Source organism: Myotis myotis, unplaced genomic scaffold, assembly GCF_014108235.1.
Source record: "Myotis myotis isolate mMyoMyo1 unplaced genomic scaffold, mMyoMyo1.p scaffold_m19_p_7, whole genome shotgun sequence".
NCBI classification, from domain to species: Eukaryota; Metazoa; Chordata; class Mammalia; order Chiroptera; family Vespertilionidae; genus Myotis; species Myotis myotis.
In genome coordinates, this window is record NW_023416379.1 from 60,327,340 (window position 1) to 60,340,473 (window position 13,134).

At 36.4% G+C, this 13,134-nt stretch overlaps 1 protein-coding gene across 9 annotated transcripts in view; it reads left to right on the forward strand.

Annotated features, from left to right (window-relative positions):
- Window positions 1–13,134, forward strand: part of LOC118660241 (pleckstrin homology domain interacting protein) — a 155,914-nt gene that overhangs the window by 46,283 nt on the left and 96,497 nt on the right. For 7 of the 9 annotated variants that reach the window (XM_036317433.1, XM_036317432.1, XM_036317435.1 and 4 more), the window contains one exon: window positions 1,161–1,321. The exons of 1 other annotated variant lie outside the window; for it this stretch is intronic. In XM_036317433.1, the coding sequence (XP_036173326.1) occupies window positions 1,161–1,321 (161 nt within the window). Of the gene's footprint in view, window positions 1–1,160; window positions 1,322–13,134 lie in introns of those variants that run through there. One more of the 9 variants, XM_036317439.1, reaches the window with a different exon arrangement.

Genomic DNA, 13,134 nt, shown 5'->3' on the forward strand with positions numbered 1-13,134 from the left:
CTCAGGGAATGTGCGCAGGCCAGACCGGGGGACCTCACTGGGGCACGAATGCGTGTACCAGGCCTCTAGTTAGAATATAAAATGATTGATACAGTAAAAGAACATAAGGATAATGTAATTATTTCTTGAAATATTATTGTAAAATATTCTTTAAATCTCACCAGTCCCCAAGATTTTTTTTTTTTGCTTTCAAATACACAAATACTTAAAATATACAAACATTTATTGTATGTGGATAAAAAAATACTGGTATTCTGTACGCTCTAATTGAGATATTTGTGTCTCATCAATAATTGCTAGGCTCTAAATCTAGTTTAAATAGCATTTTTTATATATACTTAATTATCTTTGGTACTAAACTCAAGTGAGAAACTATAGTACTTACTATCCATCTAGTCTAGTGCTTACTAGATGGCACTTACAGTTAGAAATAAAGCTTTATATTAAAAATATGTAGGTAAATAGTGTGCCTGCTGATCAGTCAGCATATGTTTATTAACGTATTCTTTGTTCATAATTATCAGTATAGAAGATAAGTACAGTCATAATTTAGTTGGAAGAGAACATTTTGTGCTGCAGTGAAGTAAATTTCAGTTATATTTGAAAGATAGTTAAAATGGATTAGTTGAAAAAAGAGCAAATAGGTTTTAGAGAAGGAATCACTCATACAGTTGTTTGTCAAGATCACCATTTTAATTTTAAAAAATAATGCAGTGAATTATTCTTTTGTCTTCATTTGTAGTTTTTAAAAGCATCACTTGGCGTGTCAGGATTAGTGTGGTTAGGAATTGCTAAATGATAAAATCTAAAAATTACTGGATCCAGTTTAACTGCTTTTGTAAGAAAACCTATCTCATAGAGACCTTTAAAGAAATAATATCATATAAAATGAGATTAAAACTGAATAAAGAAGCCTGAATTTAAATTCTAGCTTCATATTTGTGACTTTAGACATGCCATTTAAATGAATTTGATACTTTGTAAAATGAGGATAAAAGTGCCTAACTTAATGAATTTCAGGTGACATAATATGTTTTTATTATGACTGTTTTGGAGACTTTTAACTAGGAGCCATATACATTAGAAAGCATTGTTATTATCAACATATTAATTAAAAATAATTTCTGATTTATAAATATTTTCCTCCTTTTTCTTGGTAGCGGATACTTTGTTTTCAAGGAGGCTGAATGGGAAATACAGGCTTGAGCGACTTGTTCCAACTGCAGTATATCAGCACATGAAAATGCATAAACGAATTCTTGGACATTTGTCGTCTGTGTACTGTGTAACTTTTGATAGAACTGGCAGACGGATATTTACTGTAAGTAATTTTAAAAATATCTTAATTCATATGTAAAATTGAAGAAACATTTCATATAGTTGAACCTCGGATAAAACCTTTATTTTTCCTTTTAATAAAAAACTGGAAATTTGGGTAATTTAGCTTATTCACAGAAGATTTTACTTAAGACTAGACTTTATCCAAGTTTGGAAAATTCCTAAAAGACATGTTATATCACAGTCACAGCTATATTAAAGTCCCGCATCATGGATAAGTGTAATTCCCAGCATTATTTCAAATATATAGTTTGAAATTTTGGAAAATGTCAAATAATAACTTTAATTTTAAACCCAAGGGCATTTCCAAAGTATGTTAAGCGTATTAGAGGAGACTACTAAATATCTTTTTATATTACTTGTAGAAAACAGCTAATCTATGGGAAATTTCCCTTTAAAATTGTGGTAGAAAAAATTCTGAGCATATTTAACATGCTTTGTTTATTACCTTTTCTCCTTAACACCTCACTCTTTAACGTGTATGATGTTGTATTCAAAGAGGCTCTTTGGGTTCATTTTTTATTCTTTTAACTTGTTGAATGGAGAAAAGCACTGGTTTTCAGTTTTAGGTGAGAAAATTATTTTGGGGGGAATTTCAATTTATTTTTGGACATCTTAACTATTACATCTACTAAGGGTAATACTTTCCGTATTAACAATACTTGTACTTACAATTAAATTACTCACAAAGTTCTTAATTTCTTTTGAAATAAGAAAACAGCAAATGGAAGTTAAAATGGAAATTCCTGTCTCTGTCTTTGAAGCAAGCAGCTGTGAATTTTACACAGTTGGGACAGTTATGGATTTCTTCTTTTAAGTAAACATGCTTATAAACTGAGATTTATTTATATCTACTTATCCTGTACTTGTATATCCAGTCATCGGTAAACCAGTAGGATGTGAGAGAGATTTTTATACATATCTTTTCCCTGATTCTAATTCTTTCCAGGTAGTTGTAGGTCATTTTCTACCTTAATATTCCCCCCGTTACCTTTTTTTTTTTTTTTTAATTTCCATTGTTCTCTAGGAAGCAGCATAAAAGTGAAAATTTTTAAATTTTCTAACCAAGGTTATTTTCACTGTGAAGAATAGGTATATCTGTTTGCTAAAGTTTCTGACATCTGCAACAATAATTACATACAGCTTTTTCAAATTTATTATACTAATATTTAAATTTAGTTTTCAAAACAAAATGAATAATTTATTTCTAACATTTAAAAGAATTCTTTCAAAAATAGTAGTCTGTAATAATGAGAAAAAAGCATTACATTGTGTTTGTACTTCATTTTGGTGATTAAAAAGTTATGCCATTACATTGAGATTAAAAAAATACATAATTCCTTAGTCTTTGTGTGTAAAGTACCTTGTGGGAATTCTTTTTTAAAGATTTGAATTAGGTCAATAATCTAGAAATTATTTTAGGGAAGTGGAGTGCAATAATAATGCTTTTACTCTCATAAGTTTACTTAGAGCGGTAGGTACAGAGTTGGAAGACTCCCCCACTCTGAATCAGTGGTTAGAAAACTACTGTGAGTAAAGTCTAACCTACCACCTGTTTTTGGAAATAAAATTTTATTCAATTATAGACATGCTTAGTTGTTTATGTATTATCTATGGTTGCTTTTGCAATAGCACAGTTAAGTAGTTATGACTACAAAGCCTAAGGTAATTACTATCTGGCTCTGTATAGAAAAAAAATTGCAGCTCCTATTCTAAATGTGTAATTCCTACTTTTAAGATCATTTGATTTGGGGAACAGGAACGATATGTGAAGAGGAAACTGTTTTCAGTTATTTTCCTTTGTTGAAGATATAAATCAGGGGTCCTCAAACTTTTTAAACAGGGGGCCAGTTCACTGTCCCTTAGACCATTGGAGGGCTGGACTATAGTTTAAAAAAAAAAACTATGAACAAATTCCTATGCACACTGCACATATCTTATTTTGAATTAAAAAAAACAAAACAGGAACAAATACAGTATTTGTATTTGCATGTGGCCCGTGGGCTGTAGTTTGAGAACCCCTGATATAAATGAAGGGAGAAAATTATCACTATTATTTTATATGGTCTCAACAAGAGTCTAAAAATGTTGATGTTTTACATATGTGATACAATTTGTTAACACATTGTTTGCGGGTAGTTTTTATCGCGCGCTAACAGGTGGCGCGGGCCATTTTTGCTAATTTTTTGTGCAAATGGCAACATTCAGTAAAATTACGATAACTTTAGTTTTACATATTTTTTCAATGAAACTTTTTGTGATTTACTATAAAATGTATACTGAATTATTTTTCTTAGAATCGCACTGAATGCGTGGCGAGGCAGAGAATTGTGTGAAGGGATGACTCTACGCAGTTGAATAGATTACCGTTATACCTGGAAGTACATACATAATTCACCATTGTATGTGTTACAGACCCAAATTTTGTCCTTTGGAATTCGTATATCTGCATGTTAGCATCCCTTTAGAGTAATAAAAAAGTATAAAAATAAACGTATTTATACGTTACCCGCATTCTACCGCTAGTCTATAAAAAACGTATTAATACGTGTCCCGCGCTCTACTACCAGTCAATGTAAAACGTATAAATACGTTTCCCGCATACAATGTATTAATTGTGCCCAAATCTGTCTCATTTGTAATTTTTTATTGGTGATTTGCAGTTACAGATTCCAAAATGTTTCCTTGTGAATAGAAATGCAAAAATATGAGAGTCTATTATTTAAAATTTTCTTGTATTCTTATGATTAACCCCTCATTTGGCAGGTAGGGTAAATATGTGTTCACTGTTCATAACTATAAAGTGGGATGGCTGCTGGGTGTGTGTTTCCTCATTCCACTGGGAACACACTAGCCACTGACTAATGCTTTGAAAAGTGATAGGATAAGGCTTTTGGATAGTAGAGCATGACTGATAGTAGATCATAGTATTGTCTCAGGAATAAGCCATTCACTCAAAATACCGTCTTTCATTCCAGTGAGGGGTCACACTTGTTATTTATTGGAATAGCAATTCAATAGTAGACTAGCCACTATTTCCTATTTATGTCTTATGTGTCTTAAGACTTTGTACATTTACTACAAAGGATTTTGTGCAGATGTATTTGAAAGCTTTTGCCAAGGGACTAATTCTCTTGAGTTTTTTCTGAGTAGGAACAGGTAGAGGCAGTTTAGATAGCAGTGTGGTTAAGAGCCTCAACTTGGCATTAAGGGACTACTCTTAGTTCAAGTCAGAACTTTACCACTTCCTTGCAGTTTAGTTTAGCATGGACAGATGATCTCACCCCTCTAATCACCAGTGTCTCATCTCAAAAAAAGTGGGAGGGGAAATAAGTAATAGGAGTTTTGTGGGATTACATGAAATAATGTATATAATTAGTATAGAACAAGATGTACAGTAAACAGTCATTAAGTTTTACCTGCTGGTCTTAATTTCATAGATAGATTTAAATTTTATTTTTTTATCCATGTAAGAATCTTATTTATAAACTAGAGGCCTAGTGCATGAAATTTGTGCACTCGGGGAGGGGTGGTCCTCTCGCAGTCCGGGAGCCCTTGGGGGATGTCTGACTGCCGCTGCGCTCGCCAGCTGTGAGCCCGGCTTCTGGCTGAGCAATGCTCCCCCTGTGGGAGCGCACTGACCACCAGGGGGCAGCTTCTGAGTTGAGTGTCTGTCTGCCCCTTGGTGGTCAGTGCATGTCATAGCAGCCGGTGTGCCGCCATTCAGTCAATTTGCATATTAGCCTTTTATTATATAGGATGTTATACAAGATTTAAACTGAAATCATTGTAATTGATAAGTGAAATTCTGTATTAGGAAGTTTTGCCATTATTTTATACCAGAATATTTAATCATAGATGTTTCCCAGTAAAAAATGAGAAGAACCCAGGGAGGGCGCTAGCATAATTACCAAGTAGTACTTGATCTCTAATTCTCTCTCTTAGTTTTTAAATTATTTTTACTTGGTTTCAGAATCATTGCCTTAAACAATATTTACCTAAGAAAAGTAGAATTAACAAATTCTCTCAGGAGTAAGCCATTCACTCAAAATACAAAAGTACGTTGAGGACCATATAAAAAGATCATCCATCCTCCCCTTCCCTTTTAGAAACAAAATGTATCTCTCTTTTCAAAATAAGGAAAAAGAGCATAAAATATTAACATAAAGGCAATAAGTTATGATAAGGAATATGAAATTATGCATTTTTTTATTGTCTAAAGTTTTACATATGTTTCCCTTTTCCCAAATTGACCCTACCCACCACTCCTCCCTCTCCCCCCCCCCCCCCAAGGTTATGCATTCTTTTAACACACTTCAGTCTTTAGGATCCAGACACTGTTCTGAAACACTTAGGGTATAGCAATGAAAGTCATAGTATCTTCTAGAGAGTTCACAGATTTTCAACAGACAATATTGATATAATGTAAAAAGACAGAGACTGCTCAAGATACAGAGGAGAGATAGGTAACTAATCCAGTTTATAGTAGAGACTAGAGGCCCTATGCATGAAATTCACGCCAGAGTAGGCATTCCTTCCCCCAGCTTCCAGCACCAGCTTCCCTCTGGCACCCGGGACCCAGGCTTTCCTTGCAGCCCAGCTTCGTCTGGAAGGTCATCCAGAAGGACGTCTGGTTAATTAGCATATTACACTTTTATTATTATAGATGGTAAGAGAAACTTAGTATTAGGGATAGGAGTGAGATTGCAATGCACTGAGGAGGGGTGTTAGGAATTGAAAAGCTGAAGAGACTTGATATAGACTTATACTCCAAAAAGTTTGACAGTTGACAAAGAAAGGCTGTTTTCTGAATGTGGAGTACCACCACTGAACTTCATACTTATATTATATTGTATTTTCTACTATGTTGCAAAAATTTTTTAGATGTCTATTAAATTAAGAGTTTCTTAATAGGAAAGACTTTTTCTTGAACCTTATTAGATCTATAGTGCCTTATAGAGTATCTGGTGCATACAGTGGGCATAAGAAATGAATGAATCAACCATTCAATTAGGGAAAAAAAAAGAATAGTAGACTCTGATAGAGGAGATAAGTGCGAATGTCTATAGGACAGATTTCCTTCTGTGGCTCAGTTACACTGGTCTATTTTTGTACTAGAAACTTGCAAAACCCATTAATGTCTTACAGACTTTTTGTATGAGCTATTTCCTTTGCCTGGAATTGCCTGCTTCAAAATAATTCTTTGTCTTATTCCTGTATTAGCTGTTCTCTGTTCAGATGCCACTTTCTTACAGATTCTTCCCTGCTTACCTTCCTGCCCCTACTCCACCAGTATCTGTCTCATTCCTGTATTTTTCCTGTAATATCATTCTCTGAAATTTTTATTTTTATAACGTTTTTCTTGTATCTTTTACTGAGTTCTGTGAGGACAGAGACCTTGATTGTTTTATTACCATTGGCTAAAATAGAAATGCATGAGTGATTCTGCTTTAAATAGGTAAATGAATTAGTGAAAGAGAAAGGGAAACCTCTTTACAGTAGAATGCCAACTAATAATTTAGAAAAAATGATGGTTTAGCAGCCATCATAGTACTGGTTGATTCATTTGTGTGTCATCAATGAAGGCTAACACTGGTTGAGGATCTTAGTTTGAAGATCTTGGCATAATTTTGGAGTGTTTCCACACGATATTATTTAATTAAGTATACTAATCAATTAAAAGGGGGAAAACTGCAACTTTTCAGGGTAGAAACCTTGGAAACACTAACTAAAGAAAGTTCACTTTATTAGTGGTGGGAATGGCTTGACAGTATGTGTCCTCTGAAGTGTTACACTGAGAAAAACAGCATCTTGTCTGTGGGATATACCAAGTCACTAAGACCTGGGTCTGATCATGAAGAAACATTAGACCAGGGGTTCTCAACCTGTGGGTTGCAACCCCTTTGGCGGTCAAACGACCCTTTCACAGGGGTCGCCTAAGTCCATCCTGCATATCAGGTATTTACATTATGATTCATAGCAGTAGCAACATTACAGTTATGAAGTAGCAACGAAAGTAATTTTATGGTTGGGTCACAACATGAGGAACTGTATTTAAAGGGCCAGAAGGTTGAGAACCACTGCATTAAACAGACTTAAGGGTCGGGGTCGTCTACAGAATGTAAGCTCTGTATTATTTATAAATTTCTGAGGACGAGAAACACAGAGAAAGCCTGAGGAAGTATTCCAGATAGAGTAAAGAGACAATATAACTAAAATGTAACAAGTGTTGCTATATGGGATCCTGGCAAAAAGGAAAATGGGACCTTCCTGGGATAGTTGACAAAATTTGAATGGGGCCTTAGGATTTGATGGCAGATTTATCAATATCAACTTCCCAACTTATGTAGGTGAGTGTTCCTATCTTAGAGAAATATGTCTAGGCTATTTGGAAGTGATTGGACATGAAGTCTGCAGCCTGCTCTTAAAGGGTGCAGAAAAACACACGTGTGCATGTGTGTGTGTGTGTGTGTGTGTGTGTGTGTGTGTGTGTGTGTGTGTTGAGAGATAGGAATTGAAGAGAGGTGGTGCTGGAGCAAATGTAGTGAATTGTTAATAGTTGATGAGTCTGGGTGATGAGATACGGAGGATATTGGCATTATTCTTAAACTCTTAAGTTTGGAATTAAAAAATTATGTTTTAAAAGTGTATGACAGGTATTTGTAGGGATGATGGTAAGTATTCAGTAAGTTTGTTAGTAATGGAAAGAGCTAGAGGATGGTAATTCATAGGAAGAAAAAATTGTGAAATATTGTGTGGGTCAAGAGGAAGGAACTAGGAGAGCCGACTTAAAGTTATGAGAAGAGATCATTGATATGGAGTGGTTTTTAAGGAGGAGATATAGATGAGTAAGTAGATGAAGATGGGATATATAAAGAGCAGCTTATTTTGACTATTTGGAAAGATAGTTAATTAGGTTTCAGAATGAACAAAGCCTACTCTTCAATGTGAAATATTTTATCTGCTAAGAATCTTGGTTAGGAAATGGATTGGGTTCTAGACATGAGTGATACAATAATAGTAGAGGAAAAGAATGATGAATACAGACCAGTTAGGGATTAAAAAAAAAAAAATTACTGATTAGCCTTAGGTGGACAGAGACTGAGAAAATTGAGCATATGTTGAAAGGCTTGTTACTGAAGTTTAGGGTAATTTGTAAGGAAAATGATAGATTGGTAGGAAAGAAAACCAGTGCTATTTTCTTAAAGAAGGAAAAAAAAGAACATTGAACTAAATTTAAATTGTAAGCAACTTGTAGCTGCTTGAAGAGCAAGAATACTTTTTAGTTTAAATAAGAAAATGACATTGTAGAATACATAGTATTTTAAACATTTAATTATTTGTTCTAATGGCTCCAAGAGGTGAAATCTGACTTATAAAGCTATGTAGTAGTAGCAAGAGAAATAAGAATTTTCTTTGTTCTGACAAGAAACAACAAATTCTCCAAGATAGAAGTTTAGAAATTACATATTTCTTATATCGTTTGTCAAAGTAATAATCTTTGGTTGATCTTCACGATTGATGCTTCTCTTAGCAGGGAAAGGTTTATAGGTCTACTTTTTAATTTTAAGGGCATTTGAGCAGAAGTAACCTACTGTACTGTTTCCAACTGTGTGCAGTTTTTTGCTTGCAGAAGTCCAACATTCTTTGTCATGTACTGCTCCACCCTGTACACTTTTCATTGAACAGATCACATAGTTGTCACCTCTAATCTTCTAGCTTTTAGTTTAAATAAAGAAATGCATATAAACCCTTTAAAACTTGTCTTTCAGAAACTATTAAATTTTTATAGACTTTAGGTTCTGCTTTAGTCTGCATAGAATTTAATTTATTCAAAGTCCTGTGTCTGAAGTTATTTCGTAATGTTTTCATATAAATAGGTAGGAGATTTTTTCTAGGTTTTAAGGAGAATATTAATACCCAAGTACATAACAAAGTAGAGGAGAAAGCCTTGTCACAGAGACCTGTGGGACTTTTCTTTACCAGCTTACCAAAGCCAAGTGTGTACTAGACATTGCCTTATGCTTTATTTTCGGAGAATGTTAGTATTTGGTAGACAAATAAAATAGGAATTACCTGTATTGTTAGATTCAGATGTATGCAGGAAGAAAAGGTCTTTGGTGCCACTATTTTCATAATCTCCTTAAAAGTATTAAAAGAAATAACAATGATTCTGGAGTAAGAGCCTGCTTCTGTTTTCTTTCTCTGTCCTAAGCTAAGGTGTATATTGATTGTCTTAAAGGCACAGGGTTTATCATTATGTACCTGGTTTCTTTAGGTATGGTGATGGAATAAGCAAATTTATAGGGTACTTCAAACTAAATTCCTATTCTTAGGCAAATTTAAGGTTTATTTAAGTACCACCCTTTCTTACCAGGACTTTTCACTATATGGGTGTGTGTTTTCTCAGGATAGAAAAAAAAGGTACTTTTATTCCTCCCTCCCTCCCTCCCTCCTTTCCTTCCCTCCCTCCCTCCCTCCTTTTCTTCCTTCCCTCCCTCCCTCCTTCCTTTCCTTCCCTCCCTCTTTCCTTTCCTTCCCTCCCTCCCTCCCTCCCTCCCTCCCTCCCTCCCTCCCTCCCTTCCTTCCTTCCTTCCAAGCTTCCTTGGCTTCGTCTTTGCATTGAAGATGTTTTGACATTTTTAGAAAACACACTACTATATATTTGGTGTCACATTTTGTTTGGGGATTTAAGTAAACTAAAGCTATACATTCTTATTGTTGTAATGTTTTCAGTTTATGCATAATATGGTACATTTTGACATAGACAAATGGTAACATATTAATGAACATACTTTCACAGTTATTATAAGAGGTTTTCATTATTGAAAAGTGAAAATAGTGATCCATTGCTGTTTGCTTGGCATTACATGAATTTTTTTAAAAAGCATTTTTAGTTTTGTACCTAGCTAGATTATGCATTTCTTAAAACATTGTGGCAAAAAATAAAACATTGTGGCTCAAAGAGTATAGTGACAATGTCTTGTCTGCATAAAATTCTTCTGTAGTTACCTCTTCAGGTTAAATTCAAACCTCCTTAACAGGCATTTTTAAAACACTCTTATCTTCCTCAGATAAAATCTTTTTAGCTGAATTTCTTACTTCCACTATACTTTGTACTCCCAACGTTTTTCACCTTGCCATTTCGTAATTCTAGCAACCGATAAATGACTTTATTTTCTCCTAAGCCTTGGAACTTGGCTGAAAAAAGTTGTCAGCTGGGGTTTTTCTAAAATCATACTATCTTATTTTATTAGGACTTTCACTGTTGCTCACGGATTTTATTTTATTTTTACCTTTTTTTCTTATTGCTCTTATTCTTTCATATTTCTATAAACTTGCCTTACTTTTTTGGGGTTCCTTTTTTTGTTTATCCCTTCCCTCCTTTTAAGAAATAATCCTCAGATACTTGTTTTACTTGCTAAGGTTAGAATCATCTAATTTCTTTGTTGTTTATTTCAATACTAGAGGCTTGGTGCATGAAAATCGTGCATGGGGGGATGTGCCCCTCAGCCCAGCCTGTGCCCTCTTGCAGTCCGGGACCCTGCAGGTAGGGTCCCTAGGCCTGGCCCATGATCAGGGCCTATGGGGGCTTTCCTTCCCCAGGCTGCCGGCAGCTGGCTCCACTTTTGCCACTGCCACTGCTTGCCATCTGTGCAGCACCGTGCCCCCCTCCTCCCTCCCCCGCTACCCGTTGCCTCCCTCTGTGGGTGACAGGCTTGGGGTGGGATTGCTTGGCTGGCCTGGACCTCCCTCTAGGGGGCGATTGATTGCAGGCCCCCAGATTGGCTGCCCCGCAGAGGGAGACCCTGCCCACCCACTGCAGCGCTGCCGGCCAGGTAGCCTGGGCCTCCTTCTTTGGGGCGATCAATTGCAGGGCTCCGCTATTGATAGCCCAGCAGAGGGAGGCCCTGCCCACCCAGCCGGGGCTCTGCAATTGATCGCTGTGCAGAGGGTGGGTGGGGCTTCTCTCTTTGGGGCGATCGATTGCCGAGCCCCTTTCACCATTACCATAACATTGCTTTTATTTTAATGTCCATAATTCTTTTTTTTTAATATATTAATTTTTTACAGAAAGAAAGGGAGAGGGATAGAGAGTTAGAAACATTGATGAGAGAGAAACATTGATCATCTGCCTCCTGTACACCCCCTACTGGGGATGTGCCCACAACTAAAGTACATGCCCTTGACTGGAATCAAACCCGGGACTCTTCAGTCCGCAGGCTGATGCTCTAGCCACTGAGCCAAACCTGTTAGTGCCATAATTCTTTTTTTAACATTTTGATTGAAAGACTGCACTGTCCTACTCTTTGGTTTATTATTGACCTCATTAACATTTGAGACAGGCTTGTGGGAAAAAGGTCATCTGTTCAAAAATTCTCTCTATGGGAATTTTGTCCTTTCACATTTGATTTAAACACATTTATAGTGCTTTTAAAAATATTTTCCCAGCCCTAACTGGTTTGGCTTAGTGGATAAAGCATTGGCCTGCAGACTGAATAGTCCTGGGTTTGATTCTGGTAAGGACACATGACTGGGTTGCTGGCATGATCCCCAGTAGGGGGTGTGCAGGAGGCAGCCAACCAGTGATTCTCTCTCATCATTGATGTTTCTATCACTCTCTCCCTCTCCTTCCTCTCTGAAATCAATGTAAAAAATACATTTTAAAAATAAGTGTTTTCCCAGTAAATTTAATTTTTCTTCTTTTGCAGTCCTTTTTAATTATTTAAGTATATTTATATTTCTGATAGTCATTTTGAAATAGATGAATTTGTCAAATCATCCGTAGTTTCACATTCCCATTAAAATAAATCAGTTATTACAATTAATGATGCATGGAATAGAAATTGCTTTAGGATTCTATTTCAAATTCTACCAGTTCTGGGGAGCAAGGGTGAGAGTGGAGATAACTACTCTATAGGATCATGGAAGGAGGATAGTGAAGAGAAATTTCCCTGACAGGTAACTTATAAATATTTCTCTCCTGCAATTTAATGGAAGAAAAGAAAGGTTAATTGGGATAATTCACACTCAGTGAAAATGTGCATAGTGTTTTTTGTTGTTTTCATTTTTTTTTTTTATTACTTGTCTAAATAGAGTAAAATTATAAAGTAATATTTAATTGTTAACATTACTAAATAATGAACTCAATATGAACATAGTGGGTCTTTTTGTTAGGTTTTAATCAGTGAAAAGTCCTTGGAGGTGGATTTTTAGATCATAGGTTGCCACTCTTGTCCTATATAATAAAAGCCCTAAGAGCAAAATGACCACCAGGGGCCAGACGCTCAACCCAGGAGGAGGGGGAGGGGGGCACAGTGAGGCCTGGAGGCGCATCTATGGCCCAGAGATCCCAGGAACCGCAAGCTCAGAGCTTGCTTTCCAGTAAAAAAAATTAATTGAAAATCAAAAATAATGCCCAATGCTGCCATGCTGGGAAGAACGGCTCCAGGAGGGAAAGGCCTCCCCAGGCCCCACCTGGCCTGGCTGACACAGGCACTCACCAGTGACTGCAGCTACTTCCAACTACTGGCTTCCTGTCCGCCCTTTCCTAGACTAGTGTGCTTGGGGGCGTGGCTTCGGCCTCCCTGGCCAATAGCACCACATCAGCTCGGTGTCCAGCTTCTGGCTTCCTGCCCACCCCTTCACAAACTGCCAGTGCTTGGGGGTGTGGCTTCAGCCCGTCCCCCCCAGCGCTGGCTGGGCATTGATTTGGCCATGTGACTGACATCCATGTGCAGTTACACTACATATTTACATTTGTAGAGAAGCAGGGTAGCCCGCTCCTGCCTCCTG